The sequence below is a fragment of the Triplophysa dalaica genome, chromosome 2, assembly GCF_015846415.1.
Source record: "Triplophysa dalaica isolate WHDGS20190420 chromosome 2, ASM1584641v1, whole genome shotgun sequence".
NCBI lineage: Eukaryota > Metazoa > Chordata > Actinopteri > Cypriniformes > Nemacheilidae > Triplophysa > Triplophysa dalaica.
In genome coordinates, this window is record NC_079543.1 from 22920651 (window position 1) to 22946971 (window position 26321).

Here is a 26321-nt window from a genome sequence, read left to right on the forward strand (position 1 = left end):
CTGGAAACCCGTCCTTTCCCTTTTGAAGTCCATGGATACAGAATGACCCGTACTTAAATTTAGTATATCACAATACTATGTAAATAATGGAGCACCTATAAGTATATATAATTGTCATCAGCATTGAGGAATGGCAAACAGTTTATCTGAATGAAGTAAAGCCTTCAGTGAATCAGACAGAATCATCGTCTGTGGGTCATCTCTGTCCTAAGGCTGAACACATTGACCAGACAATGATGCAAAATCAAAGCTTTTCTGATTTCCACTATAGACATCTGACATATTGAACTTTCATTGACTGGGTGGCTCAATGACATGGTGCTGTTTAAATACTATAGCTTTTACTGCCATTAATAGGAAAATAAAGGTTAGTGAATCAGCAGGGCAGAGGTCAAAGTTCTGTAATATAGAAAGAAAAATGACGCTGAAATCTTTTTAACATTTCAATTTGATCTAATTTAAAAGTCTCCTGCGTGTCAGATATTTCTACAGAGAAAAATACACTGGAATCCTGCATTAGAAGAGATTTTAGCGAACTGAGCTCAGATTTGCCAAGTCTGCAATCCACCGTCAAACTTGTTGAAGATTTCAATATGAATGCAAACATTTCTCATCAAATTTATACAGTTTCAGATTAGTTTGGCTTTACCATCTCCATACTCTTCAAGGGATAGTTCACCCAAAAATGAAAATTCTGTCATTATTTACTCACCCTCTTGTCATTCTAAGTTGTCTGACTTTCTATTTTCCTCAAAAGAAGATATTTTGAAGAAAGTTGGTAACCAAACAGTGACGGTACCCATTCACTATCGTTTGGAAACAAAACTAATGCAAGTGAATGGGTACCGTCACTGTTGGGTTTCACAACATTATTTAAAAATATCTTCTTTTGTGTCCTGCAAAAGAAATCAGTCGTAGGCTTGAATTTACAAGAGGATAAACTCTCATTTTACTGTGCGTCATTTTTTTTCAGTTGGTCCTTGGTATCTTAAACTTGGCAATATATTACCGACTGCCCTACGCTGATGTAAATCGGTCACTTTCAGGAAACAGTTGTTTGTAGATCAACTATGTCCTTATGATTTACTAATGATTTTACTACTGAATTATAAGTCACATTAGTTAATGTTTATTGTGTAATGTCAATGAAATTTTCAAATATTTTTAAGTTATTCAATTCAAATTAAGTCAATGAAATTCTGCTCAAGAGACATATCTACATATAAAGTAGGATGATCCTATTTTCATAAGCCCCTTCCAGTATCTGTGCTCTGAAACAGGTGGGGAAAAGCTGACCACAGGATTTAACCCTAGAGCTCAGCTGCAATACAATAAATACAAAAAAACGCAATCATATAGTGTCACCGAATCCTTAGGTAGGCCTAATATTGGGGCTGTGTTTTAATGTAAAATCATACTTTTGTAATAAAGATTGGATAGTGAAAAATAAAACAATATGTGATTTTTTTTAGATATAGACATAAGAAATTAAAGGCATACTTTACTCAAAAATGAAAATCCTATCATCATTTACTCACCTTTGAGTTGTTCCAAATGTGTATACATTTCTTTGTTCTGATGAACACCGAGAAAGATATTTTGAATAATGTGTATAACCAAACAGATCTCAACACCCATTGACTACTATAGTAGGAAAAAAACAATGATAGTCAAAAGTGCCCCACAACTGTTTGTCCAACATTCTTCGAAATATCTTCTTTTGTGTTCAACAGAACCAAAATTATAAAGTATTTTTTCCTACTATGGCAGTCAATGGATGTTGAGGTCTGTTTGGTTGTAATAATTAATTTAAATATCTTCCTCTGTGTTTATCAGAACAAAGAAATGTATACACATTTGGAACAACTCAAAGGCGAGTAAATGATGGCAGAATTTTCATTTTTGGGTGAAGTATCCCTTTAATCTTAAAGATTAGTGGTGAACAAAGAAGCATCAAAGTATAAAAAAATATTTAATAGACATCCTCATTCCCAGTGAACTCCATGAACCCTCTCTCACATAACGTGCATGCAAGTGAGCGTTAGAGAGATTAACTTCGCAGGTTAACTCTACATCTGCTACACCCAAAGCTCCAGAACTAACAATTTACAACAAACACATACCGATTGATATGGATAACTTCTACACAAATGGATTACTAAAGATACATTTGCATCCACATTAAGGATACATTTGCAAAGATACATTTGCACGAAGTCCACTGCAAATTTCCCTCATAAGGGACAATAAAGTATATATAATTTCCTTTCATCCTATGATAGATATCGTCTACAGAACGGGGTCTAAAAATCGATAAACACATTGAACACATGGGGTTTGTTTAAAAAAAAGCTTTGTGGTTTATTGAACATATAGAAGATGCTTTACTTTCTCTTTATCTAATGCCAGCAAATATGTGAGCATATTAATGGTTTGTACAAAGGTGCATTTTGTAATTAAAAGTAAAGGTGGACAAACCAAATATTAATCGATTCTGATGTTTAATAATATATTTTTACTGAAATGATGCTGATAATCTCATTTAAAATCACCCCACTGTATATTTCAAACACAAACTTTATATTTTAAAGATGTTCTGCACTTTGTTTCATTAAATGATGACAAACTGAAAAACAGGTTGAATGAATCCGAGTTTAGAACAATTTTGTTCAGTGTTGGTACCTTGCGTTTGCGCTCTGCTCTCTCTCTATGTCGCTTGCGTCTCTCTCTGGCTTTGGCGAGAGCCTTCAGCTCAGGAGGTTGTTCAAGTTCCCGAGCCTTTTTCAGGTGTGCCGCTGCATGGGCCATAATGCCGAACTGATGCCGAATCTCAAACGTCACGTCAACCACCAGTGGTACGATCCCATGCAGTTTGTCACAATATTAAAAAGCAGGTCCCTTGTGATGATTTAAGCCCTTGTGGTGTAGCCCCAAAGGTTCATCTCGTTCATTTATCTCTGCTAAAAGTTTGCTAAATGGACATAGAAATGTCTCTGAATTACTCTTTTTTACATAATCTACTTTGTTTCTCTGCATAATCTCTCTACATTGGATATGTCTGCCTCCACTAAGGGGTTCCTGAAGTCTGGTGTTTGGCTAAAGGAAAGCCACGCTCGTAGAATTTGAATTTATATAGCCATGTGTGAACAGGGGACAGAGAGCGAGTGAGAGAGATAAAGAGAGAGGGGATGGGAGGTGACAATGACTGTCCAGATGTAGAGACATCAGGCTATGTGTGTTGTCATGGTTCGAATGTGTGCTCCTCAGAGCTGTGAGGAGTTTGGGGAAGACCACAGTGAAGAACTCAGAAGAGAGCAAAAACAATGCAAAAGATATGATTCGTGACTACACTTAAAATACCGCTTCAATTTGAATCACTTATTGCTAGTTAAAGTGTTGTATAAATTTACATACAAGATTTTTACATGCAGATCAATGTACTGATTGTTTAAATTGCATTTTAAACTGGCTGTGATTTGTGTGGATTCATGTGTAAATGTTTAAAGACTCTTCTGATAGATTCACCAATAATTTGTCCTAAACTGTAGGCTACATCAAAACTCCCCAACCCCAATTCACAACAATAAATATTCTACAGCTTGGCATCAATAGAAAGTTGTAGATTCTCAAAAAGTATGTGTTCATTTAAAACAAATAACACAATATATGTCATGTAAGTGCATTTTGTGTCATTTGAGTTAATTGTGTTTTAAAAGTTATTTCATTAAAATGAACACAAACATATATCTTTTCTACAAAATCAAAAAGCATGCTTATTTAAGCTTAGATAAACTAAACTTGGTTCTGTACACTGTAGTAGGCTTTGTGTTTTTATTGCTCTTATGCTTTTTGTTGTCCTTATGTTTCACCTAATTGCTTCCATTGTTTACCCAACTTGTAAGGCGCTTTGGATAAAAGCGTCTGCTAAATGACAAAATGTAAAAAATGTAAAATATGTTAATTGCACCAGAGCTCTAACATCCAATGCATTTGTGAGAGGTCTCAATTATAATGCTTCTACTCCACCTTTTGGCCTCCATGACTTACTACATCTCAGTGAAAAGACATCAACAGTACACTGACACCTGGTGGTTTAGTAGACACTTTGCACATATTTGGACACTTGCCATAGTAGAAAAACCTTTTTTAGAGTTTTTTTTCAAAACAGGTTTTCAGGTTATTTTCCTACGATAGTAGTGAGTGGTGACCAAGAACTGCATTCTTCCTACAAGCATTCTTCCAAATATCTTTCTCTGTATTCAAAATAAATGCATACAGATTTGGAACAACTTGAGGGTGAGTAAATGATGACAGAATTTTTATTTTTGGGGATAAACTGTTCCTTTAAATAGGCGTGGCCAAACATTACACCCAACAAATGCACAATGGCTTAGGATAATGAATACGAAATATTACTACACGAGAGGATCAACAAATTTTTATAACAGATCAAATAAATAAAAAATCTGTGCATTTTTGTATATTTAAATAAAACCCATACACACTGATGCTTGCCTTTTTGCCAAGTAATTCTGTCAAATAAATACCTTAAAAGTGTAGTGTTTTGTACTCTATTTCCCATACATCCAATTACCATTGCAAACTGCAAATACCAAAATGCATTCCTGTAAGGGATTATCGTGTTATTTATTCATGTGTAAAGAGACCGAACAGAAAGAAATCTATAGAACATTGATCCCATATGAGAACTGATTCTCTCCAGAGCAAAGTAAGAGCTTAGTAACTAGCACAAAGACACAGTAGAGTAGGACAAGTGGAGAGAAGATCAATCAAGTCATGCTTAGTGATCTTTAGCTTTTATAGCTAGAAGCAGTCATATCCAAACTGAACACAATAAACCATGTCACAATATGCTGTGTTCCAGATAATCAAAAAGTCTGCAGTACAAATCAAATACTGTTGCATAAAATTCATCTTGATTTAAGTGTCACAATAGGTCACGATACTGAATACTTTAATTCCCAATATATGCAGTAGTATATGATGCTCCACTTAAAATTCATTTCTGTAATGAAGGAAATGAGATACTAAAAGAAATGAAATCAGAACTGTGACCTCGCAAGTATGATTCAGAAAATAACCTCAGGTTAAAAGAAATCCTGTATTATGTTAAAGGGGATGTGCAACGGTGTTTCATGGATTCTGAATTCCCTACAATGTCAAACATGCTGTCTACTTATCAAAAAACGAGTTGGACATATTACATAGTATTCATTTGCTCGACACACTCCCCAAGGTTCGTAAAGGTTACAGAAAGTTTTTTCGAACATGAAAAACCGTTATGTAACAACATTTCTCAGTCCCTTATAGGACAATTCTCCCGTTAAAGCATGCCCGAGCAAGGCGAAAGAAATAGCCTGCCCAACCGATAAGCGATAGGAAGACCAGCTTACCATCAAGATTGGCTGCTCTGCGTTAGGATACGTCAGCTGCAGCTTCTGACTCTTGCGATAGTGAGAGAAACTGAGGTGTGTTTGTTTTGTTCACAACATTTCAATGATGGGTGTTATATAAACTGTGGACAAAACGCTGCATTTGGAGCAGTCAAAGTAATAAAAGATGCCGGACATGAACCGCACGAGGAAAATTGATACTGAGTCTTTTATCTGTGTTTTGTTGGCAATGGGTGCGCACATGCTTTAGTGCCAAGCCCCCCCCCCCCCCGCACGCTTCGTATGTTTTCGGAAATAATCATTCAGCGGTATCTGCCTGTTATAAATGTGATGAAATTAAAGACTACGGATATTTGAAGGGTACGATACTACTATTCTGTAAATCCTCAAGATTAACATGAGAAATGCAGGAACTGTATGAGTTACTCCTGCTTTAAAAACAGCAGAGAGAAAGATTATATTTGACATATGGTCTATTTGAGCTTAAACAGGCCTTGTAAGATCTGTTGTGCTGATAAATGGACAAGCACAGGACATAATCAATAAAGTGATAAACATGAGCAGATTGTGTGCAGGCGCCAAGTATCGCATTTCAGGGCTGAGCGGGTGGAGCTCCCAAGGGGCTACAATGTATTACCATCACTACACTTACTGAACATCATTACCCAGGATGCTTAGGTCTCGCCCATCATGCAATAGCTCTATTATGATAACATTGGTAAATTGTGCTGCGTCAGCAAACAAAACAATAAGAGCTTTTTGCATGCATTGGTTCCGAAGTACTAAGTACTTACTTAGTGGATTACTTTTATCCAAAGTGACTTACAGAAACAGTCCCTTTGAAGTAACCTTCAGTTAGGTGCCTTCCTCAAAAACATAATAGTTGTAGTTTATAGATGAACCCTTGTCGGGTTTTGATCCCACAACCTTTTGCTAACTGCATCTGCACGCAACAACATCATGTATGTACGGCACGTAGTGTTAAATATCGAAACAACAATAAACTTTTTGAATGCACTGCAATTTGAATCTAAAATAAAACCAAAGTTTATGGTGTGTTTTTATGCAGGCAGTGTATAGTCTTATAGCTGAGTCTGCACTTTTCTACAGCATAACCTATTTGGTCTTGGACCTCTTACAGTGTTTGACATTATGCCATTAGTTAACACATCGATCTTTCATAAGTGCACATTGATAAATGCTTTTGCTTTTCTACCATCTCAAAAGCACAACATTTACATCGCACTTATGGGCTACAGAAAAAAGACATATAGCCAAACAAAAATAGAAGCTGATGTCATTTAATATTAGTCGCCTATATTATATATCATATATTTTTATAGAAAGACTAAGCCACCCAGACCTACTCACAACAATATCCTGGATCAGTGTCAAATCTTAGTAAGATACATGACAGCATTTTTAGCATCACTGGCACACTCCCAATGTCTCAGAGATATCCAAACATATCGTATTTCAGCTCAATTTAAAGCTAGTAACTAGGTAAACAATCCCACAATGCAAGCTCAAATGTTACCCTATAAATTTCTGTTTATAATTATTTATATTGTGTGCTCACAGTGATGTAATGCCTGAAGGTTTACAGCAGAGTGAAAAATTTCAATTCATGAAAATTTGTGAAATGTTGGGCAACCCATTAGTACAGACAGTACAAAACTACAGGGCCCATTAAAAAAATGTTTTGAAAAATTAACATACAGCAAATCGTTCACTATTAAAATTAATATGCAAAAAACTATACAAATTAATAATAACATAAAATTAACTGAATATAAACGCTAGCCAGACCAATAAACAAACACAGTCCGGAAGTTAACTGCAGTCCAGGTGCGTGCGTCCGATGAAATGGTCTATACAGAGTGGCCATTTAAAAAAAGTAATTCATTTTTTTTGTATCTGTCATTAAACCTTATGAGCTATTGCCTTCGTCAATCAAATAGGTTTGTTTTCACCTGGCTGTGTGATATGGTATTTTTTCTCTGCGACTGTCAATGTCATACAATTTGAAGGCCTGTGTCAGGTGTCAGGACTGCTAAAAAAAAAATTGCATAATAGGCGTCTAACCCCTTGATGATGTTATCTAGACAGCTGCCTCTCTCTCTTTTTATTTCTCTTTGAAGTGCAAATGTCATGAAGCTGGCGATGGAACACCCCCACCCCTTCTCACCCTGCTCATCCACACACAAACACAGACCTAAAAAGTCCTTACTCTAGAATTTAAAACGAACAGCCTCATATTTCATTAATAAATTGTCATGATATTGGACGGAAACCTTTCTGTGCCTTTTCAAATATCACTAGACATAAATAGATGAATTATCATCGACTCCGACTCCGTTCATATGAGACCGCACCCAAACACACACTGACAGAACCAAGTGAGGGAGAGAGACAACAGCAAGGAAGAGCAAGCGAAATGACCACACCCTTTTCACAAGAACATTCACAAATGTTCTAATACACTATTACTATTTCTATCACACCACGAACAAAAAAAAAACATTTGGGACACTGGTAATACCATGTCTTCTATCCCATTCCATAGGAACCATACAGGTACATGTATATGACAATTTTATACTATGCATGTATTAAAGTGCCAGGGTATTACCATCACACATTTCTGTAGGAGAGGAGCAATGATAAGTCTGTGGTATGCAGACCACGGTAACACTATAATATATGATCATGCATTCTTTGCTGTACTGAACAGACCCCGCACCACTGAATCAGAGCTGAATCATAATACAGAGCAATGCAAGACATTCATTTACGGGAAACAGTAAAGCAGGAGACTCCGCAGCTTATTTAATTCTCTGTGTACTCTGGTGGAACGGCCATATGTGAGTGAGTGGCATTAAGAGGAATCTATGAAACTACAATGCCTGCTAATTTGTTTTGAAGTCTGGTTGCCAGGTCCCAACTAATGCCTCACTAATCTCTCACTATTTCCTTTTTTCTCAAATGTTTGTTCAAAATAAACAATAACTATCATCTATGGAAAGACTTCTTCTGACAAACTCAACACACATTTCAACATTTGACTAAGCAAAATTACAGGCTGTTCCTAAAAAACACAGTTGTTCTTGTATTGCACTGACTCTGAAAATTGTGAAGAGACTTCTCAACTACAAAAAATAACAAATAAGTCATTTTTCAAAAGAACTATTTAAAATGAGCTAATATTAAAGGGCTATCAGGGTTTTTCCTGGCTCACAATGATGCGGAGGTGGTACAACTCGTGTATAGGCCTACCGTCCCTTTAAGTGTCTTAACAAAACACTTATAATAAAGTTCTGAAACAATTTGATGAAATGACAACTAATAGGTTATATAAAGCATTACATTTATTCAATCAAAGAGAAAAGTAGAACATTTTAATATAAGCCATTTTTATAAGACTTTAGGCCATAAGTAACCAGTCTCATTCTCACCCTACGTTTTCTTGCAGTCCACTGAGCTTTGAACGATTCAATGATCCCTTGCATTCTGTGTAAACGAATTGGTTCAAAGGAGTCATTAGTTTGCGAGTCGTTCTGATCGCAATTTGCGTTCATACTGGTGCACTCGCTGTGTACAGAATAAAGCTTATTCAACGAGCCAACTTCATAGCTTAAAATATTACAGCTGGAAGGTCGTAATATTTTGAGCTGGAAGGTCGAGGGGGAATTGCCCCCCTGATTTTCCCTAGAACCCCTCTAAAAATGTCCAGCTGACAATAAAAAAAATAACTTTTACATATTTCTTTATATATAGTCTAATAAACAATGAACTGATAGATTGCCCCCCATTTCCAGACACCCAAGTACCAGGCCAGGATCTAAGACGCGGTTTACGAAAACATCAAAATGTTTAAGTGATCCATTGTTTGGTTGAGAGAGCCGCTCCCTAAAACAGCTGATAAATAATAAATCACATGACCTTAAATTACATGCACTGCCAGCAAAAAATGGCTTAAATATAATAAAACAACTTTAGCAGCAAGCATCTACCTGACAGTTTTAAGTGCCAAAATGGACAATGTGGAGGACATTATTGAAGGCTAGAGAGAAAGAAAGAGATAAGGGAAGGATGGATCAATAAAAGTTTGCAGACAGCAGACGGGACAGCAATCACATCAGAGCATCGGGAAGCCTTCGTAAACACACTCAACTCAATTAGCTCTCCGGGAAGGGCAGGCTATTGTGTGCGTGTGCAATGAGCCATGCTTTCTGACTTCTCCTAACAAATAAGTACCATGCATCACAGTGCGTCACATTGGTAGACATATAAGTCATGGGGAGAGTGGGGTTAGTAGACCCTATATTTGGCTCAATATGCATAAGGAGGTTCTTTCATCTTTACTGTTATCTCGAATGTAGAAAACTGACCTAAAGCAATTGGGGTTTTGTGTGTCATATTATATATTTTAAATCTATTCATCCCCTCACTTTTCAGCATTATCCATTAATATTTAAGGGGTTGTCAGGAACGTTGTCTTGGGCCCTGCGATGAATAGGGGCCGGCCCAGCCTGTCAAATTCAGCGTTGGACCTGGTTCAAGGACCATTTATGCGTCCACCACAGCAAACTGTTCATACCCCCGATTCACCCATCTGCTTTCCCTGTCCTCAAGCCGTCATTGATCTCGTCCATTTTCCACTCCTGCAGGAAGCCCTGAATGGTGTTTCATAAATATTTAAAAGTATGAAATACATTTCCAAGCCCTCACCCAACTCAAACAAAATCACTGGGGTTCCATTAGCTAATAAACACTTATACAACTCAGACTTTATTCTGTATGCTGCACAAGATTCTACAGAAAATGTTAGATTTAAATGCATTCGCTTCTCATGCTTTGACTTTTCTTTCAGTACATTAACAATAAAAACACTTCCAATAAATACAATTGAAATCACTTTTCATGGCAATTGTATATAAAATACAATTGTTATCTCTCTGGTCTTATATAGTTAAGATAGCATAATTCCCTGTATGTATATGGCAATGTGGAAAAATGATATATAAAGCATTGGAAAAAAATTAGAGACCACTTGCCTTTCTCCATATTGTTTCATTTCCAATCCATTGTCAGTTGAATATCAATAGAAAAAAATTCACCCAACAGCAATGTGAAATACTGAGAGAAAGCAAAGAGGAATAAAAAAAGCACATTTTCCTTTTTTGCTGATCCTGTAATAACATTAGGATTGTGTTGTTTAAACATAAATATGACCTTATTTTGCAGTATTCAAGATTGTCCCAATTTTCTGCAAATAAATACTAATACTAATTATTACTAATACTAACATAAACTTGCTTTTTTCCAACTTTTTGTGTGCTGTAGATTCAAAATACAATGAAGATCATCATCACACAATGATCATCATTAAAGTTAAGTCGTGTGTAGACAGTTATGGGCAGCACGGTTGCCACGGAAACAGTCCTCAGAGGGCAGGCCTGGCCTGGCACCCGCTACCCACAATGCAACAGTATGCAGCTGTGTAATGCAATAGAACCCCACTGCTCCATCACAGGCTCTTTACTGTACATCACATCAGACCACTCCCATTGGTTCCCTTATTATAGTTCCAAGTCAGAGTCCAAGTCAGAATTCTAAGTTTTTGTATCTTTTGAAAGTCTGTAAGTACTTATAACACGTCCCTGTGATGTTCCTGAAAATGTATGGTTCCTGTACAGCTGGGTGCAGACTGATAATTTTAAGTGGGGAGATCCAATACAATCTCACGGCAAAAACGTAACTATTTTACGATGGTGGCTTATTTTGGGCGAAATCGTATGAATTTGTACGGTCTCGTTCAACTTTTTAGTACGATTTGCTTTCGCAACAGTGACGTTAGGTTTAGGGGCAGGGTTAGGGAAATAATTATAAATTCCCCTGAGATCAGGTTAGCAGGTCTTGTCAAAAACAAGGACCAAACTTTCTGCTGACAATTACTCTTCCTACACAAGAGTAGCCTGGCATTTGGAAGATTGAACATTATTGTCATTACACATGTACAAGTACAGGGCAGCTATATGAAGTAATGATGAGCAAAAAACAGCATTGACTGTAAGAATGGTTTATTTATCAGGACATTTTGCTTTAAAAATCAAATAACTTGTGTGAAACATCTTGAATTACTTTGCGGATAATCTTGAAGTAAACAATGTGTCATGTTTGTGCCAGTCTTCCATCACCTATAGACTACAAATGTATTCCATATAGTGTAGACAAGTACCGTTTAACCAGCTCTGCAGGTACGAATACCCTACCCGATCCTGAGGGGAACCAGAGAATGTCAGAAGACTAAACTGATGGCAGCCTATTTTTAGACCTGCAACAAAAGTACCATAATATAGTAAGGCTCTTGTTCTTAGTATCTCTCTACCGCTGTACCTCCTTCAAACTGAGTTTTAAAAACAATTCAAACCGATTTAGGAACAGATGGCTTCCGAAATCAAATCAGACTGTACAATATTACTTCTAATATTAGGTACAGCATTATGTTGTAATTACATACAGAGACGTAAATAAAGACTGTTCCGCATTTATTATACAACATCACACAAGAGCATTGTCAGGGACTGGATATACTGTATGTATCTTGGCTGTTAACCACATATACGAAGGAATCTCTTGGTCAAAATACAAAGACTTCAAGAGTGCTAAAATGGTATTTGTGCGATAAGGTGACGCCTGTGTGCATGCGTGTGTGCGCTTCCAGTGCTTGGTCCATTACTGGAATCTAATTATCCAGAGAGAGCCTGACAGCACTCCCTCATATCATAACTCAGGACCCAATAGGAAACTGCACTAATGTGTATGAGTGAGTGTGTAGAGAGAGAGAGAGAGAGAGAGAGAGAGAGAGAGAGAGAGAGAGAGAGAGAGAGAGAGAGAGAGAGAGAGAGAGGAGAGAGAGAGAGAGAGAGAGAGAGAGAGAGAGAGAGAGAGAGAGAGAGAGAGAGAGAGAGAGAGAGAGAGAGAGAGAGAGAGAGAGAGAGAGAGAGAGAGAGAGAGAGAGAGAGAGAGAGAGAGAGAGAGAGAGAGAGAGAGAGAGAGAGAGAGAGAGAGAGAGAGAGAGAGAGAGAGAGAGAGAGAGAGAGAGAGAGAGAGAGAGAGAGAGAGAGAGAGAGAGAGAGAGAGAGAGAAAGGAGTTTTTTCTAACAACAAATGGGAAATAGCACGAAAAAAAGTTCTGTCTGCATTACAGAGAAAGCATTTTTATTTTAGATGCACACGTTCATATAATCCACAAACAGTATTAGATTTCAAGTCTATACCCGGCAAGTGCACAACATTGTTGAGGCCGAATGTTATACCTTACACTTTCTGAATCTTACATCAGTGTTTGGCACAGAACCAAAGAATGATGTCAGAGATGAAGGATCGGGGCTTTTAGGGAGATCTGGTGTATAAATGTAGCTAACTAACCATGAAGGAAAAACTAAGCAAAACCACTTGAGGCCCAAACCTCTGTCAGCTCTGAAATAAAACAGCGGAAACAACCTTCTCGATGGCTCAGAGCAACAAATCACACCAACTACACATCATCTCACGTCTGAGTGACACGTCGGGGCATCTATCCACACAAACTAATGTCCTAAATGGCACAGACAGGCCATTATTTATTTATGGCTTATTTTATAGACAAATTGGCCGATAAGATAGCACAGACATACACATGCAAGCTGAATAACCAGAGGGTAATCTTAGTATTGTAAAGAGATGGGCAGAACAAGTGCTTGAACATTCTTAAGCATTGCTGTTACTTCATGAATGACGACACATTGGTAAATAAACTGAATCTCAAGCAGTGACGCTTCTGCAACATTCCAGAATGCCAACAAACAGCATCTTCTCTAACTGTGCAGTTGGTCAGGTGTTAAACCTCACTGGCAGTGAACACGGACACAGCTCTCCGGAAAGTGTCAACATTATGGAATAAAAAATAGCACTATTAAAAAAAACTATAGATTTACAAAAATAAACAGGCTGCATTGCGATAGTCAAACGATGCATTAGAAGGATTCGGTAACCAGGACAACGCCTCTCATCCTCCGCATCATGGTCCACAAGACCGCGATCCGCTGGTGTCAAGTTCGCCCACACATATTTCACATCAAAAGGACGTTTCGTCCGATTCACACACTGACCTGACGGATCCGGTTCGGGTGGGGCGGAGAACCTCCTTCGGACGAAGTGTTTGAAGATGCCATCCTCACGTCTAGGACGGAGCCGCCCCTGCTCTGACTTTCTATCGAGCTTCTTGACATTACGTCTCAGCGCGTGACGACGTCCACAAAACGGTATCGTGCAAAATCGTTGATTAGGTTATCGTCACCCGTGCTCCGTCCTCAGTTGTCGTGGATGAAGCTCCGACGCATGTTTTGACTGTAAACCAGAGTGGGCTCGAAACAGACAAGTGTCCGGTGGCGTGACCGCGCGGTGCGGGTCTGCGCAGGAGATGCGACACTCCCGCTGTTCACGTGCAACGACGCTGCAGCGTTTCGGTTTTAAACACTGGCTGAAGATGAAGAATGAATCTGTCTGACTATAAGGCTAATGTAAACATGAAGAGATGTGCAGTGTGAGCGATGTTCTCAGCGGAGTGTGGAGCAACCTCCTTCTGTGGTCCCCCTCTCTCTCTCTAGCGCGCGCACGCTCGCTCTCCCATCCCCTCCTCCATAAGCCAAAGCTTCACTTGCACATGACGAGGCAAAATCAAGATGGGTTGAACTTATATCTCAAACTCAAAGTAGCCTGAAAAAGAATCGGAACATTTCCGGAATTTCATGAATTAGATAAAAATACCAGAATATAAGGGCCAGACAAATGACGCTAGACCTTTATCAAGAACTATATCTTCAATTGATATTTCACCTTAAAAGGAAAATTCTGTCATTATTTAACCATCCTTTAGTCATTTCAAACCTTTATGACTTTCTTCTGCAAAACAAAAAAGAAGATACTGTATTTCAAAGAATGTTTGAAATGACAAAAGGGTGTGTAAATGATGAAATAATGTATCTTTTTGGGTGAACTATCTCTTTAAATTTTCATTCAATTCGTCTTTGCTGAACAAAATATATACAAGTAATTCTATTGGACATTGGTTTTAAAGGGAACCTTTTCATTGGTAATGTTTGAAAATTTTATTTGGCCTCTGGCTGTATTGAACACTCAAAATAAGCTTATTGAATATACTCTTAAATGCAAAATAATTTATCAGATTTAGTATAAAAAAATAATTAACAATTATAACTCTGTGCAGGAAAAAGGCAACACATAAAAAATAAACACTTTATTAAACATTTACTTTGAAACAAGGAATGATACAAGTACTGGGAAGAAATAAGAGAATTATCATAACAATAGCGAACGAAGACACACTTTAACAAAAAAATCCAAACATACTCATACTTTGGGTACCGTTACAATCATAAGCAATAGTTACAGGGCCAAGAATCAAAAAGATATTTAATGCATAAACCGTACGTCCTTCATTTTGTAGGTTTATTTATTAACCCAGAACCAAACACATACGACGCAGAATAAATTTAAACCACAGCCAAGATGCCAAAGACTCCAGATATCTGTACCTCGAAGATGATCTTTATGTGAAACACCCATTTGCTTCAAGCAACTGGGTTACGCTACATATGTGAAAGGAAATGAAGAAAGCGGACTCTTAAATAAATCATGTAACAACTGAACATCCAGGATCATTTCTCTATTGTGAAATGGTTTGACAGCAGAAATAAATACTTCCCACTTAATTTAAACAAAATTTAACTTGACCTTTGTATTGAATACCTAACCAGCTGTCAGATCTTTTATAGAACTAAAAATAATTTGTAGGTTTAAGAAAATAAGGCTTCTACAAATAAGTCTTGGGTTTTAAAGCATTTTCAACAAAGGATAACCGAGTAACGACAGAAGACCTCAGAAGTGTAATCTGTCCCAGCTGCCACCCCGGCATGTTTTACCGCAAGTCATTCTGAGCGCAGCCTATCATCTTCTCGCAATACATCAGACTGGGGTGAGCTGATCAAGGTTGTCGTGGGAACGACTGGTGAGATGTGCCTCCAGTATCTCACCGAACAGACCTCTCTTCAACAGATTGTAAGCCATGGGGAGCAGCTGACGTACCACTTTATAGAAATACTATCAAAATGAACAAAGAGAACGGCATATCATTAAAAATATATATAAATGCTTTTAATGTATTTTTGTAACACAAAATAACCATGGGAGGAGATGGCATCATGGTAGTGAGGTATACTGTTAATAATAATTTTACAAGTATTCTCAACAAGCTGAACTAAACTCATTAACAAATCATTTAACAGTTTTGTTAACTAGATTAATTGAAAAAAGGCTGAGGTTATAACTCCTACATGAATCAAACATTGCTACTTTTACTATTTAAGCACATAAAGCTAAGAAAATGAAAATTAATTAAATTAATAATTATCATTAATTAAAGCTATTAAAATGTATTTTCTGGTTGTCACATCTATTCTGATTTACAGAATATCCAGTACATTTAGTCCACATTCATATAACATGTTTGGAAGTCAACCTGAATACTGCATAATAATGGACTTTTCTTGTAACTTTGTGCAAGGCTTTTGATGAAATGTTTGAAATCTTACTTGAGAGCCGTAGCAGAACAGGTCGATCCCAAGCTCATAGCCCATGCCATAGTCACATTCATCATTGGCAAACTGAACAAATGTAATCATTTCCTGAATGGGTGCGAAAGCATTCATCCTCTCCTCATCATTTTTCGCCTCTGCTATCGCTTTGCAAATCTTTTTCAGACTCGCTACAACAAAGCAAACAAAATATTTTTGATTATTTTTATTTTTTACAAAGTGTTGCAGTGTTTGTTTTCCATTTCATAATGTAAGATTTAGTACTAAAGTGCAGAATATTCTTTTTACACACTAGTTAATGGTTACAAAAAACAAACCAGTTTTCCAGGTTTACCATCAGTTTCTGGTAATTCTCTGTATCCAACGTCATTTTTATCTATTGGAACCACAATTCCTGCTCCATGAAACGTCTTTGTGACCACCTGCAGAAAAAAAGATTAGAGATCATCAAATGTTGGCAAAAGGCATGTGATTTTTGGAAAGCTCAAACCATGGGTGCTCAGTGTTTCCCACAGGATTTTAACAGCCAATAAGCATATTTGTGACATCATCATGTCAAATTTGGGTCGTGTTAGTGGTAGCACTTGATATCCGTTTATCTTCTAAAAAAGAGGACGCGCACGTACATGCCACTCACACCAAACAAGTCAGGAAAGAGAGAAGACGGGGAAGCGCTGTGTGTCCACTAGTTAATCAATCACAGATACGGTCAGTATAACGATGGATCATTTTCTTAAATGTGATAACAAATATACTTGGGGGGGCATTAATATACCCAGGCGGACCACCGAATTTATATATATATATAAATGCATTGTATGGGAAACGCTGGTGCTACTTTCACAAACGTTCTAGAGATAATGTCAAATCATGTTGCAATACCTTTTTCTCTCTTTGCTTCATCGCTTTAGTTTTTTGGTCCAGAGGCAAACCCAGCCTCTCTGCCTCTCGTTTCAAATCTTTTTCTAACCTGTCCAAAGCAGCCTCATCCTTCTGGTATCCTCTCTCCTTTCTTTTCTTCTGCAAAAACAGCCTGGGTAATGTAGAGAGTAAAAAAGGAACATTTGCAAAATGTTTTAAAGGAGACTTTCATTCTAAAAAAGTCTTTATCATATTATTTACAAATTTTACTCTGTGTATACTTCAAATATACTTTTATCCTTCCTAGTTGCTTACAGAACTGCAGCAAATATGTTGTCCCCAATCTGTGTGATCGTATATCCCTTCTTGGCTTCATTCTCTCCAATGAACACAGGCAAAGCATCATGTAAATCTCTGAACAGGAAAATAAAAGGACACAAGCAGATTTAATAACTTTAATGAAGTAGCACATTGGAAACGTAGATTATAATACACACAGTCAAAACTGTGGAACTCTACACTTAATCTTAAAAAGCTCAAGAAACTAGAAATGGGAAGAACTAGAAATCTGTCAATACATCGAAAATTGTCTTGAAATAAAAGCCTTTTTTTCACATAAATACAGCTATAAACGTGAAATGGAAATCAAGCAAATAATTTTTAACTTGATAACTCATCAAATCTATCTAAAATCTTTGAAAATGTTATTTTTGAGAGGTCTGCTCGTTCTGTTCCATTTACAGGTAAACACTCACCTGAAGTAGCCCATGTGGTGCTGTGTGTCTGCGTTCCCCTTTATGATTGTCTGGAATTCTGGGGGATCATAAAAATAACGGCAATGCAGATGGAAATTGGGCGGAGAGGAAGATGAGCTTTTGTGCTTTCTGGCCAGGATATCAAATGGGCCGACTAACTGGAGCCCAAGCGTTTCCTTAAGAGCATCTGTTGAGTACAGAAACAAGACATTTTTAAAGACTTTACAATGTGAAAATTAACATTTCAGATAAAAAAAAAAATTAAGGTGTAAAAAGCCACACATTTTTAAGTTACATGAAAGTGTGATGCAAGGTTCCACTGTATAGACAAAACAGTACAAGTACAGTACAATCATTTACAGTACATACCTTGTGGACTCCCTGCACGAAGCCCTTTGCAAAATTCCCAAAACTGGTAGAAATCCTCAGGCATACGTAGTTTGTACAACCTCTCCACTTCCTCTCTCATCTCTTCTTCCATCTTTCCATCCATCTGGTCTTCTTTTGCCTTTTTTACATCTCCATTTGGTGTTTCTGTCTAAAGCAGGCAAGAATTAAAATTTAAACACAGAAAGAATATGGTAGTTCACAGTAATAGTCTGAATCAAATTATATAGCCTGTATAATATAAACGTATGCATTATGTAAGATTAAGTTATCTGTCACTATATAGCAACCGTCCCTAGATTAACGTACAGGGTCTGATCATCTTTGAACAGTATAAAGATCAAACATGCCAACTTCATTCTTTAAACATAAACTGATTAGAATCTCATTACATATTTTAATATTGTGGTAATGACATAAGCCGCTAGGTCTTCGGGGTTGACTGTCACTATAGTGCAAGGCAATGAGAGGGCAAAAACAGCCAAGGCAGATTTGCATGGCATTTATTTAAATACTGTTCAAATGCACATATCTTCTTGAGCAATATGCCTAGTTCCCTTATGATTTGAAAACATTATTATTTCAAATGCATTGACTTCACAAGGTAACAAGGCAAAGGTAACGTTACTGACTAAGGAGACACCACCATAATGAGAAACCCATACCGCTTAGTAAAATGCAACAAAATAAAACAAAGACAAAACTAAACAACGTTCTTTGTCTATCCATTCACTGTTGATGATTTTGTGATGTACCTGCGGCAAAGATTTGGGTTTTCTTTTCCCGCGTCCAGGCATGCTGATTTTTTTCACGCCGAATTTCCGAGCCGAAGTTCTGGATTTCCGGTAGAATTTTCACTTCTTTCAAAATAAGAGTCACACACGTAAATTTGTTTTCATTGATAGTTTGGTAATTTAAAAAATATAAACCATGCACTAGACTAGACAATGCCCGTTTTAAGTAAAACAAATAACGGGATTTGTAACACAATACAAATTTGAGATTTGTACAAATGGTCTTTAAAAATCTTTATACATTTTAAAGTTATCTTCGTTATTTGAGGAATAAAAAAAAAAAAAAAATATTTTTAATAAAAAAACATTCGGATAATGTCCAAAAATGTGATCAACTTTCTGAATAAAACAAAACTATTTGGTTTAAAAGTTACGCAATTAAGATTACCAGTCATAATGTTTAGATTATTTTCAGACCACGTGTACAAAATGCATGACGTGAAAAGAGGGAGGTGACAGTCGGAATTTATAAGGATCATGCTCATAGAGAAACACAAGTTTTGAGTTCAGTCAGGTTGTCATTGACACTGTTCAGTCATTTACTGATTGTGGATTCTCAAGGGTGATGATGTTCTGCAGAACGGCTTGGCAAAGACTCGCGCCTCTGGCACGCAAAACACTCTTTCCTTTGTCCAATAATGGTAAGAAACACCAATTTACAATCGCTAAGAAAAGATTATTGTTTGAAAATAAAATGCACCAGCCTAAAATACAATAGGGAGAGGTGTTGGTGCATAAAATATGGAAATAAATCATAAAATTTTAATTGAACTCCAGTGGTACAGGAGGTGTGTCAGTGGTTTGACTATTTACTTCAATCCAGGACATTGAGTTCTCATGTTTGTGTTATGTAACAGTTGAGATATACAAACATCAAATCTGTCCGGAAGTATGCATAAAATATTGTTCAATATATACATTTTTACAAATATTAAAATTGTGTAATTAGTTAAAACATTTTTTTTACAGCAAATTGAAAAACCTGTTGTTTATGAATTTAGATGGCACCACCAGTATATAATGAACAGACATGTCCTTGAGATATACATGTTAGATTTTATTATAAAAAAATAAAGGGAAGAATAGTTGTCATTATTATTTTCATTATTTGTACTTTGTCTTTAGTTATACATTTGATTTGCTTTGTACAATAATGCATTTATTTGATTTACAATGTTGATGATTTTTAACAACTGTTTGCTGTTTTCAACTGGGATATGATGATTGTTTTCATTTTGATTACTTATTATTAGTATTTATGGCACTTTTTGAATGATCTTTGGATAAATTTTTTCTATGATAACGTATTGAGTATGTGTGCACCCTGGATTCCAAAACAAAATTTCCTTTGAGAGTAAAACTAAACTATTTTATATTTATTTATTGTCAGCAATGTTTTGTCAGTGGATTTTGATTTTGTTGGAGTTTGTTTTCAAAGCTGAGTTTTCCATTACAGACGGCTGGGGTGTGCACACTAGATATTGCCTGTTCCAGTTCATCTGTGGGAAATAGCTGGATTTGGTCTTGTTTAAAGTTAATTTCCTGTAAAAGGATTCACTCAGTTTGAACTGGGTGCATATTTAGTCTGCCCGTAACTGGTTCTTCAAAATATGAAGATGTCTAAATTATTTTAAACTTTAAGGTCTAATGGGTTGTTTGCTGACTCAGCACTGTATGCATGACTGAACTGATGTATTCACAAAACCTCCTCAACCATTTCCTAAATTACCCAAATAGTTGAAGAGGGCCTCGGGGCTTACAGCCAGCATGTGTTTGACCAGGATTGTGCAGAAAGCCCCTACCACTCCACTGGATGTATCCTCATAGACTAAAATAAGAGTCAGTGTTTGTCTGTACTTGTGTATATTTTTGTGTATAAGTGTATAAATGAAACGAAGACTACCTTGCTGCAGTCACTTATTTTTGCAATCGCCTCAGCTTCTGTATACACATTTGGAAGGATGTCCTGATATTCATGATCAGTTTAGCCTTTCCTTCCATATCAAATAATACACTTCATACAGTTTGAATTATTTAGATAAACGTAGTACTTTTTTTAATACGCGATCTTCCTTTCACAGTCCTGGTTTACAGTGATACTTTATGTCTGTATCTTTCTCTTCAATAGCTGTCCCAATACGACGGATGTCCTTCGGACTGCCTACATCAGGCACAAACATTGCATACATGGTACTTGGTGGAGGCTCACTAACTGCTGCTCTTGTTTATGTAAGTATTTTATTTCCTCAGTATTTCAGAAAGCTTTGGTTACAAGGAGTCTTGGCATCCAGCTAACGTGAAAACATTGTTCAAATGTCTATAATTGGTGGGATGTACTGTAACGTAGTTTGTTTAGTTAAATCATATTCAACAATAGTTTGCACTCAACTACAACCAATACATTTTGATATTATCATATAATAACCACCATATGCTATTTACAGTACAATAAAATGTAATGTACATCTTCAACATTCTGTCCATACCCCTCCTTTTCTTCAGGCTTATAAAACAATAAACTCTGACAGTGCAAGATATAATGACAGGATTGCTCAAATTGAGAACAGATCCAAAAGTAAGTGCGGATTTTTTAATCTATTTATTTAGGGGAGGTAAATGGATAGACTGTGGAACATAAAACAAGATATTTTGAGAAATGTCAGTGGAAGGGATCGGGGTCCCAAATGTTTTTTGGTAACATTTTCAACATATGAAGAGTTTGGTTCCAAAATGAGTTCCAATGTTTTTATAGTGTTTTATTGTGTTGGTTAGCTGTATTTTATGAGTTGTAATCGCAAATCAAAACAAACCAGCTGCAGTTTGATTGATATAAATTGGAATGCACAATAAAAAAACATGGTTTTTGAAATTAAAAAAAGTAACTCATTTTGGAACCAAACTCTTCAGTTCTTTTGTGTTCCACAGAATAAAGAAAATTAAATGGGTTTGCCGTGGCATCAAAATTATGAACAGCTATTCCTTTAAGGAGGTCATTTATGAATGTTAATAATGTCACTATGAATAGAGGGTTGGGTTTTGACTTTTACTGGTTTTCAGTTTGTTAAAGTCAAATCCTAAACACTTTCAACATCGGCGAGCGTGAATAATTTATACTGACAGCTGAGATTAAGTTCCCTTTCAGAGTTATTTTATTACAGGATTAATTGAATTGACGGGTGCATGCCTCTGTTTTGTCTGCTGTTGATTTGTCTGGTTCCTGGATTCTCTCTCTCTCTCTCTCTCTCTCTCTCTCTCTCTGCAAGTTACTTGGCAGCCTATAAGCCAGCTAGAATTAGAGTAGATTTGACCTCTATTTCCTTCAATTACATGCCATTAACCACTTATATTTTGTTCTTCAGATGATGAGGGTGAGTATAAACTTATTTCTGTCAGCATGTCTGTCTTTGAGCGTTTCACATCAATAACCAGTAGAATTTCGGCTCAAATTAATGTTTTTGTGTAGCGGGCAGTTTCTGGTCTGTCATCTTGTTTTGGCTGCGGCAATATTCATCAATCAATTCTTTGCATTCATCATCACTGCAATTATACTTTTTCTTTCGATCATGAAATATCAAAAACCTGGTTTGGCCAATGTCTTGCTTAAAATTGAAGAGAATTTAAACCAATTATCTTGCATGTTTTGTTAATATTTTATGTTTGGTTGGTGAATAATGGGGATCTAGTTGAAATTGGTGGCAGGGAATTAATTAGCACGACATCTTGATAAAGGTTTTTGATCATTTGTATTGATTTCCTCTTTTCATTCACTTTCGAAGATATTTGCTGATGTCAGAATACTAACAACCTAAAGGGATTCTTCATCCAAAAAAAAATATATCATCATTTACTCACCTACGAGTTGTTCCAAATCTGTATACATTTCTTTGCTCTGATGAACACAAACAAAGATATTTGGAAGAATGCTTATAAGCTATTACCAAAACGATCTTGACCCCAATTGACTCCCATAGTAGGATAAATAAAATAGAAAGAAAATGACTTTATCTTCTTTTGTTTTTGTTCTGTTGAACATAAAAGAAGACATTTAGAAGAATGTTCTAGGTTATATTTTTTTCCTACTATGGGAGTCAATGGGGGGCAAGATCTGTTTGGTAATATGCATTCTTCCAAATATCTTTCTCCGTATTCATCAGAATAAAGAAAAGAATTATACAGATTTGGAAAAACTTGAACGTTTAGTAAATGATGACAGCGGTTTAATTCTTGGATGAAGTATTCCTTTACCTGATGGCAAAACTGCTAAATGGGACTGTATCCGTATTCATTCCTTTGTAACTCCAGTGAGCTTATGCACTAACAAAGCAAAAAATCTGATTCCAAACCATGTGAAACGCTCCCAAAAATACAATGTATTGTGATCAGGTTTATTCTTATTCATCTCTTAATTATTAAAAATTGAATACCCATATTTCATACATCACATGCTGACATTGGTCAGCCATTGCTTATCCGTTTTTCTGCAATCTGTATGGAAGCAGTGGTTGCATTCACAGCAGCAGAAGAAGCAGCAGCTGTGGAAACTACTCCGGCCGAACTCACCGTTACTGCAATAGATCCCATCTCTGGGGTACTTGCTACTGAACCCACCAATGCTGCTCAGATTCTCCTGCAGAGCATGTGGCTGATATGACAGTGGAGGCTGAAGAAGCTGTGGCAACACCTGCTGTCGTCGAGGCTGAGACACCTGATGCTGAGGAACACGCTGATGATGTTGCTGCTGATGCTGCAGCTCCAGTTTCCGTGACGACGGGTGAGACATCTTCTGTAGAGCAAGCGGCCTAGATGCCCAGCAGCTTAGATGTGAACCCAATAAACCATCCCCTGACCGACCTTCAGAACATGTGTGGAACCTTTGTTCCATGGGCAGAAAGTAGTTTCCAGGGTGCTGATTTCAATGTAAAAAGTGGGATGGAGTGATTATAGGTTTCCAGTAATAGAATCTGATGGGGGACTAGAGAGACTTCACAATTTTTTTATGTAATGCTGTAACTAACTTTGACACTGTAGTGTCTAATCTCTCCTTCATTCACTGGTTGTGCCTTCTACAAAACAAATAATACTATAACTACAGCATCAGAACACGGTAGATACCTTGTGCCTTTTTTTCTCAAATAACCTTTTTGGGGGTAATTTTCTAGTCTTAGTTTTCTTCACATGCTAATCCCAGTGTCACTTGCGTAAAATATTGCTTGACACTGGAGACATTTCAATGCTGTTATTTGAACCTTGGCTTGACCAGTTCTTGGAATGTTGATTGTGTTTTTTTTAAAGGAAATGTTTGTATACATTAAGCAAAGTCTTATGAAATGTGATTTTTTTTCACACCTTTTAATTCCCCTTATTGAACAGATAAAAATAATCCAAAACAATCCTCACACTTTCCTTTTCTGTGCTGTTTATATATATTGTCTAGACAGTTTCATCTGTTTCATTCTTAATTTGTTGCCGTTGAAACTGTCTATATTGTATTGTTTCTAGAAGAGCTCCTGCCTGCACAGTGTTAGTTTTGTAATTCATCTGCTAAAAATATTTAGCTTCCTCTTGCCAAGCTTCAACTCCACTTTAATTGTTATTCGTAAAAGGCCCACTGCATCTTAATGTATTTTATAAGCTATCTTAATTGTTTGACTAGAAGAGGCTTTAACATCACTTACAGTCATTCTGTGTAAATCTCTTGAATGTGTGTTGGTTATTAAAGCATAAATCTATGCTACTTAAAGTGCGCTTAAGATACTTTACCCACGAATGCCTAAATCAAGGTTTCCTGAAAATATTCAAGAAATCACAACATCGATGTATAACCGATCCCTTTTACTATTGATCTTACAAAGGGGTTTTGAGAAAACCTCTGACCCAATGTATTAAACTATCCACCATGCAGCATTTACTATTATTCCATTTGAAGTATATCCAATCCAGTAAAGAAATTCTGAAAAACTGCTAAATGAAGATCTGTTTTAACAAACTAATCTTGTGTCAGCTATCCCTGTGTCAGACTTACTAAGCACCGGGAGAATGATTGCTGGATCTACAGCAGAGATCGCTGCAGCTTCAATTGGAGACCAGAATCTGGTGGCTGTGCAGTTAGCTGAGGAGAAACATTCAGAAAACACCTTCAATGGAGAAGAGCTACAAGATGTTAAAGCGTTGGTCCCAGAAGTAGAGGGATCTATAACAGTTAAAGCAGTGGATGTGCTGACTGACATGAGAAGGTCTGATGCACTAGAAGACGCAACAACATCAGACTATGATGGGACTGAGACAAACAACCCTGTCAAGACGGAAGTAGCAGATGAACATCCTGCTTTATTCGAAGTTGCACATGAGGAGCTTTCAGGAGAGATGGAGAATGATTTGGCATTGGAAAAGGCTGTGAGGTCTTTTGTGACCCTGTCAGGTGATGATTCCATTTCTGGAGAAGCACATATGACTTCAGCAACGGTAAAGGAAGACAAAGCACCATGTCACGAGACAGCTGGTTTAGAAGATTTTATAGCACCATCCGCCCTTGAAAAAGATCTGCAGGCCACTGGAGCTACAGAAGATGATGTTTCTGAAACAATGGTGGATGCTTTGGAGGAATTTGAACCAACTGAAGCTACAGAGAATTATAATAGGATATAAATGCTTTTAAAATATGTCAATACAATATAATATGTGACGTTTCTGTTCCATTGTGTTTTTAATAGCAGAAATGTGCAGCTTTTTAACATAATTTTTATGCCAAGAATTAGTTGCTGTTCACAAATGTTTATTTTTAAAGTATAAATGGTATGATGGTACATTTGAACATTTCAAAGAATACGACTCATAGACAACGAGACTAAAATCATTTTAACCAAAGGATGAATAATAGTTTTTTAAGATCGTTGACACTGACACATCCAGACCCGTTGTTCATCAAGTTTACCACCAGAGGTCACTATTAACACTGTGTCTTGAAGCGCACATAGCGCAGTCCATCACAACGAGAGTATTTGAATAATTGACAAAAAGTGACCGCAGTGCGCTGCAGTGAGACATGCTATGTTATCCCCCCCCCCAAAATGTATTAAAACAACTTTAAAACTAACTAAAAGCAGGTAAACATAAATAAATAAACGGTGAAAACATTTATATAGTCTTCTTTACATAGTCTTCCCTGTTCTATTGAGTTCTTTCATGTTTTACAGTTTTCGTTGATTTCTGTTTTCTTAAATAAAATTTGGATTTCTTTACTGACATTTTATTCATTAATAAAAGAAAGTATTTAATGTACAATTACTAAATATGTATTTCATTACATGTATTTCATTTTTTATTGTAATAATTGGAAGTTCTGTGCAGCTTTGCCCTTTTAAGAATCCAGAGCCACTATTGTCAAAATTCAGCGATCAAGATAAAAAGCAAATTCAGATATTAAAGTAATTATCAGACAATGATGAAATT

General features: G+C 36.7%; 3 protein-coding genes across 12 annotated transcripts in view; 1 reads left to right on the forward strand and 2 right to left on the reverse strand.

The window, feature by feature from the left end:
* Window positions 1-14048, reverse strand: part of ank2a (ankyrin 2a, neuronal) — a 57791-nt gene extending 43743 nt beyond the window's left edge. For all 7 annotated transcript variants that reach the window (XM_056735330.1, XM_056735313.1, XM_056735321.1 and 4 more), the window contains exon 1: window positions 13571-14048. In XM_056735330.1, the coding sequence (XP_056591308.1) occupies window positions 13571-13690 (120 nt within the window). In that variant the 5' untranslated portion in view covers window positions 13691-14048. The remainder of the gene's footprint in view (window positions 1-13570) is intronic.
* Window positions 14049-14703: 655 nt separating this feature from the next.
* Window positions 14704-18917, reverse strand: LOC130408384 (histone PARylation factor 1). Of its 2 annotated transcripts, none has more exons than XM_056731893.1 (8): window positions 18834-18917; window positions 18061-18229; window positions 17692-17878; window positions 17252-17350; window positions 16958-17108; window positions 16410-16497; window positions 16073-16245; window positions 14704-15581 (listed from the first exon to the last, which is right to left on the reverse strand). In XM_056731893.1, the coding sequence occupies exons 1-8, from the start codon at window positions 18873-18875 to the stop codon at window positions 15447-15449; spliced, it is 1044 nt and encodes a 347-aa protein (XP_056587871.1). In that variant the 5' UTR covers window positions 18876-18917; the 3' UTR covers window positions 14704-15446. The 2 variants fall into 2 exon arrangements, with proteins under 2 accessions (XP_056587871.1, XP_056587864.1); XM_056731886.1 differs by having other exon boundaries at window positions 18061-18225; window positions 18744-18844.
* A 414-nt stretch (window positions 18918-19331) lies between these two features.
* On the forward strand, window positions 19332-26110 carry mgarpb (mitochondria localized glutamic acid rich protein b). Of its 3 annotated transcripts, none has more exons than XM_056738719.1 (5): window positions 19332-19513; window positions 21001-21101; window positions 21375-21447; window positions 22232-23643; window positions 24874-26110. In XM_056738719.1, the coding sequence occupies exons 4-5, from the start codon at window positions 23520-23522 to the stop codon at window positions 25515-25517; spliced, it is 768 nt and encodes a 255-aa protein (XP_056594697.1). In that variant the 5' UTR covers window positions 19332-19513; window positions 21001-21101; window positions 21375-21447; window positions 22232-23519; the 3' UTR covers window positions 25518-26110. The 3 variants fall into 3 exon arrangements, with proteins under 3 accessions (XP_056594697.1, XP_056594708.1, XP_056594718.1); XM_056738730.1 differs by having other exon boundaries at window positions 23372-23643; XM_056738740.1 differs by lacking the exons at window positions 19332-19513; window positions 21001-21101; window positions 21375-21447 and having other exon boundaries at window positions 21491-23643.
* Window positions 26111-26321: the final 211 nt, after the last annotated feature.

What these genes read in the sequence shown, in the direction of transcription:
- LOC130408384 (XM_056731886.1), bottom strand. Translation starts at nt 18,807, where the DNA reads ATGGATAGACAAAGAACGTTGTTTAGTTTTGTCTTTGTTTTATTTTGT. An exon ending in TTGTTGCATTTTACTAAGCG is followed by an intron (nt 18,226 to 18,743) that starts GTATGGGTTTCT and finishes TGCTTTAGACAG; the next exon opens with AAACACCAAATGGAGATGTA. An exon ending in AACATATTTGCTGCAGTTCT is followed by an intron (nt 17,109 to 17,251) that starts GTAAGCAACTAG and finishes TACATTACCCAG; the next exon opens with GCTGTTTTTGCAGAAGAAAA.
- mgarpb (XM_056738719.1), top strand. Translation starts at nt 23,520, where the DNA reads ATGACAGTGGAGGCTGAAGAAGCTGTGGCAACACCTGCTGTCGTCGAG. An exon ending in TCCAGTTTCCGTGACGACGG is followed by an intron (nt 23,644 to 24,873) that starts GTGAGACATCTT and finishes ATCTTGTGTCAG; the next exon opens with CTATCCCTGTGTCAGACTTA.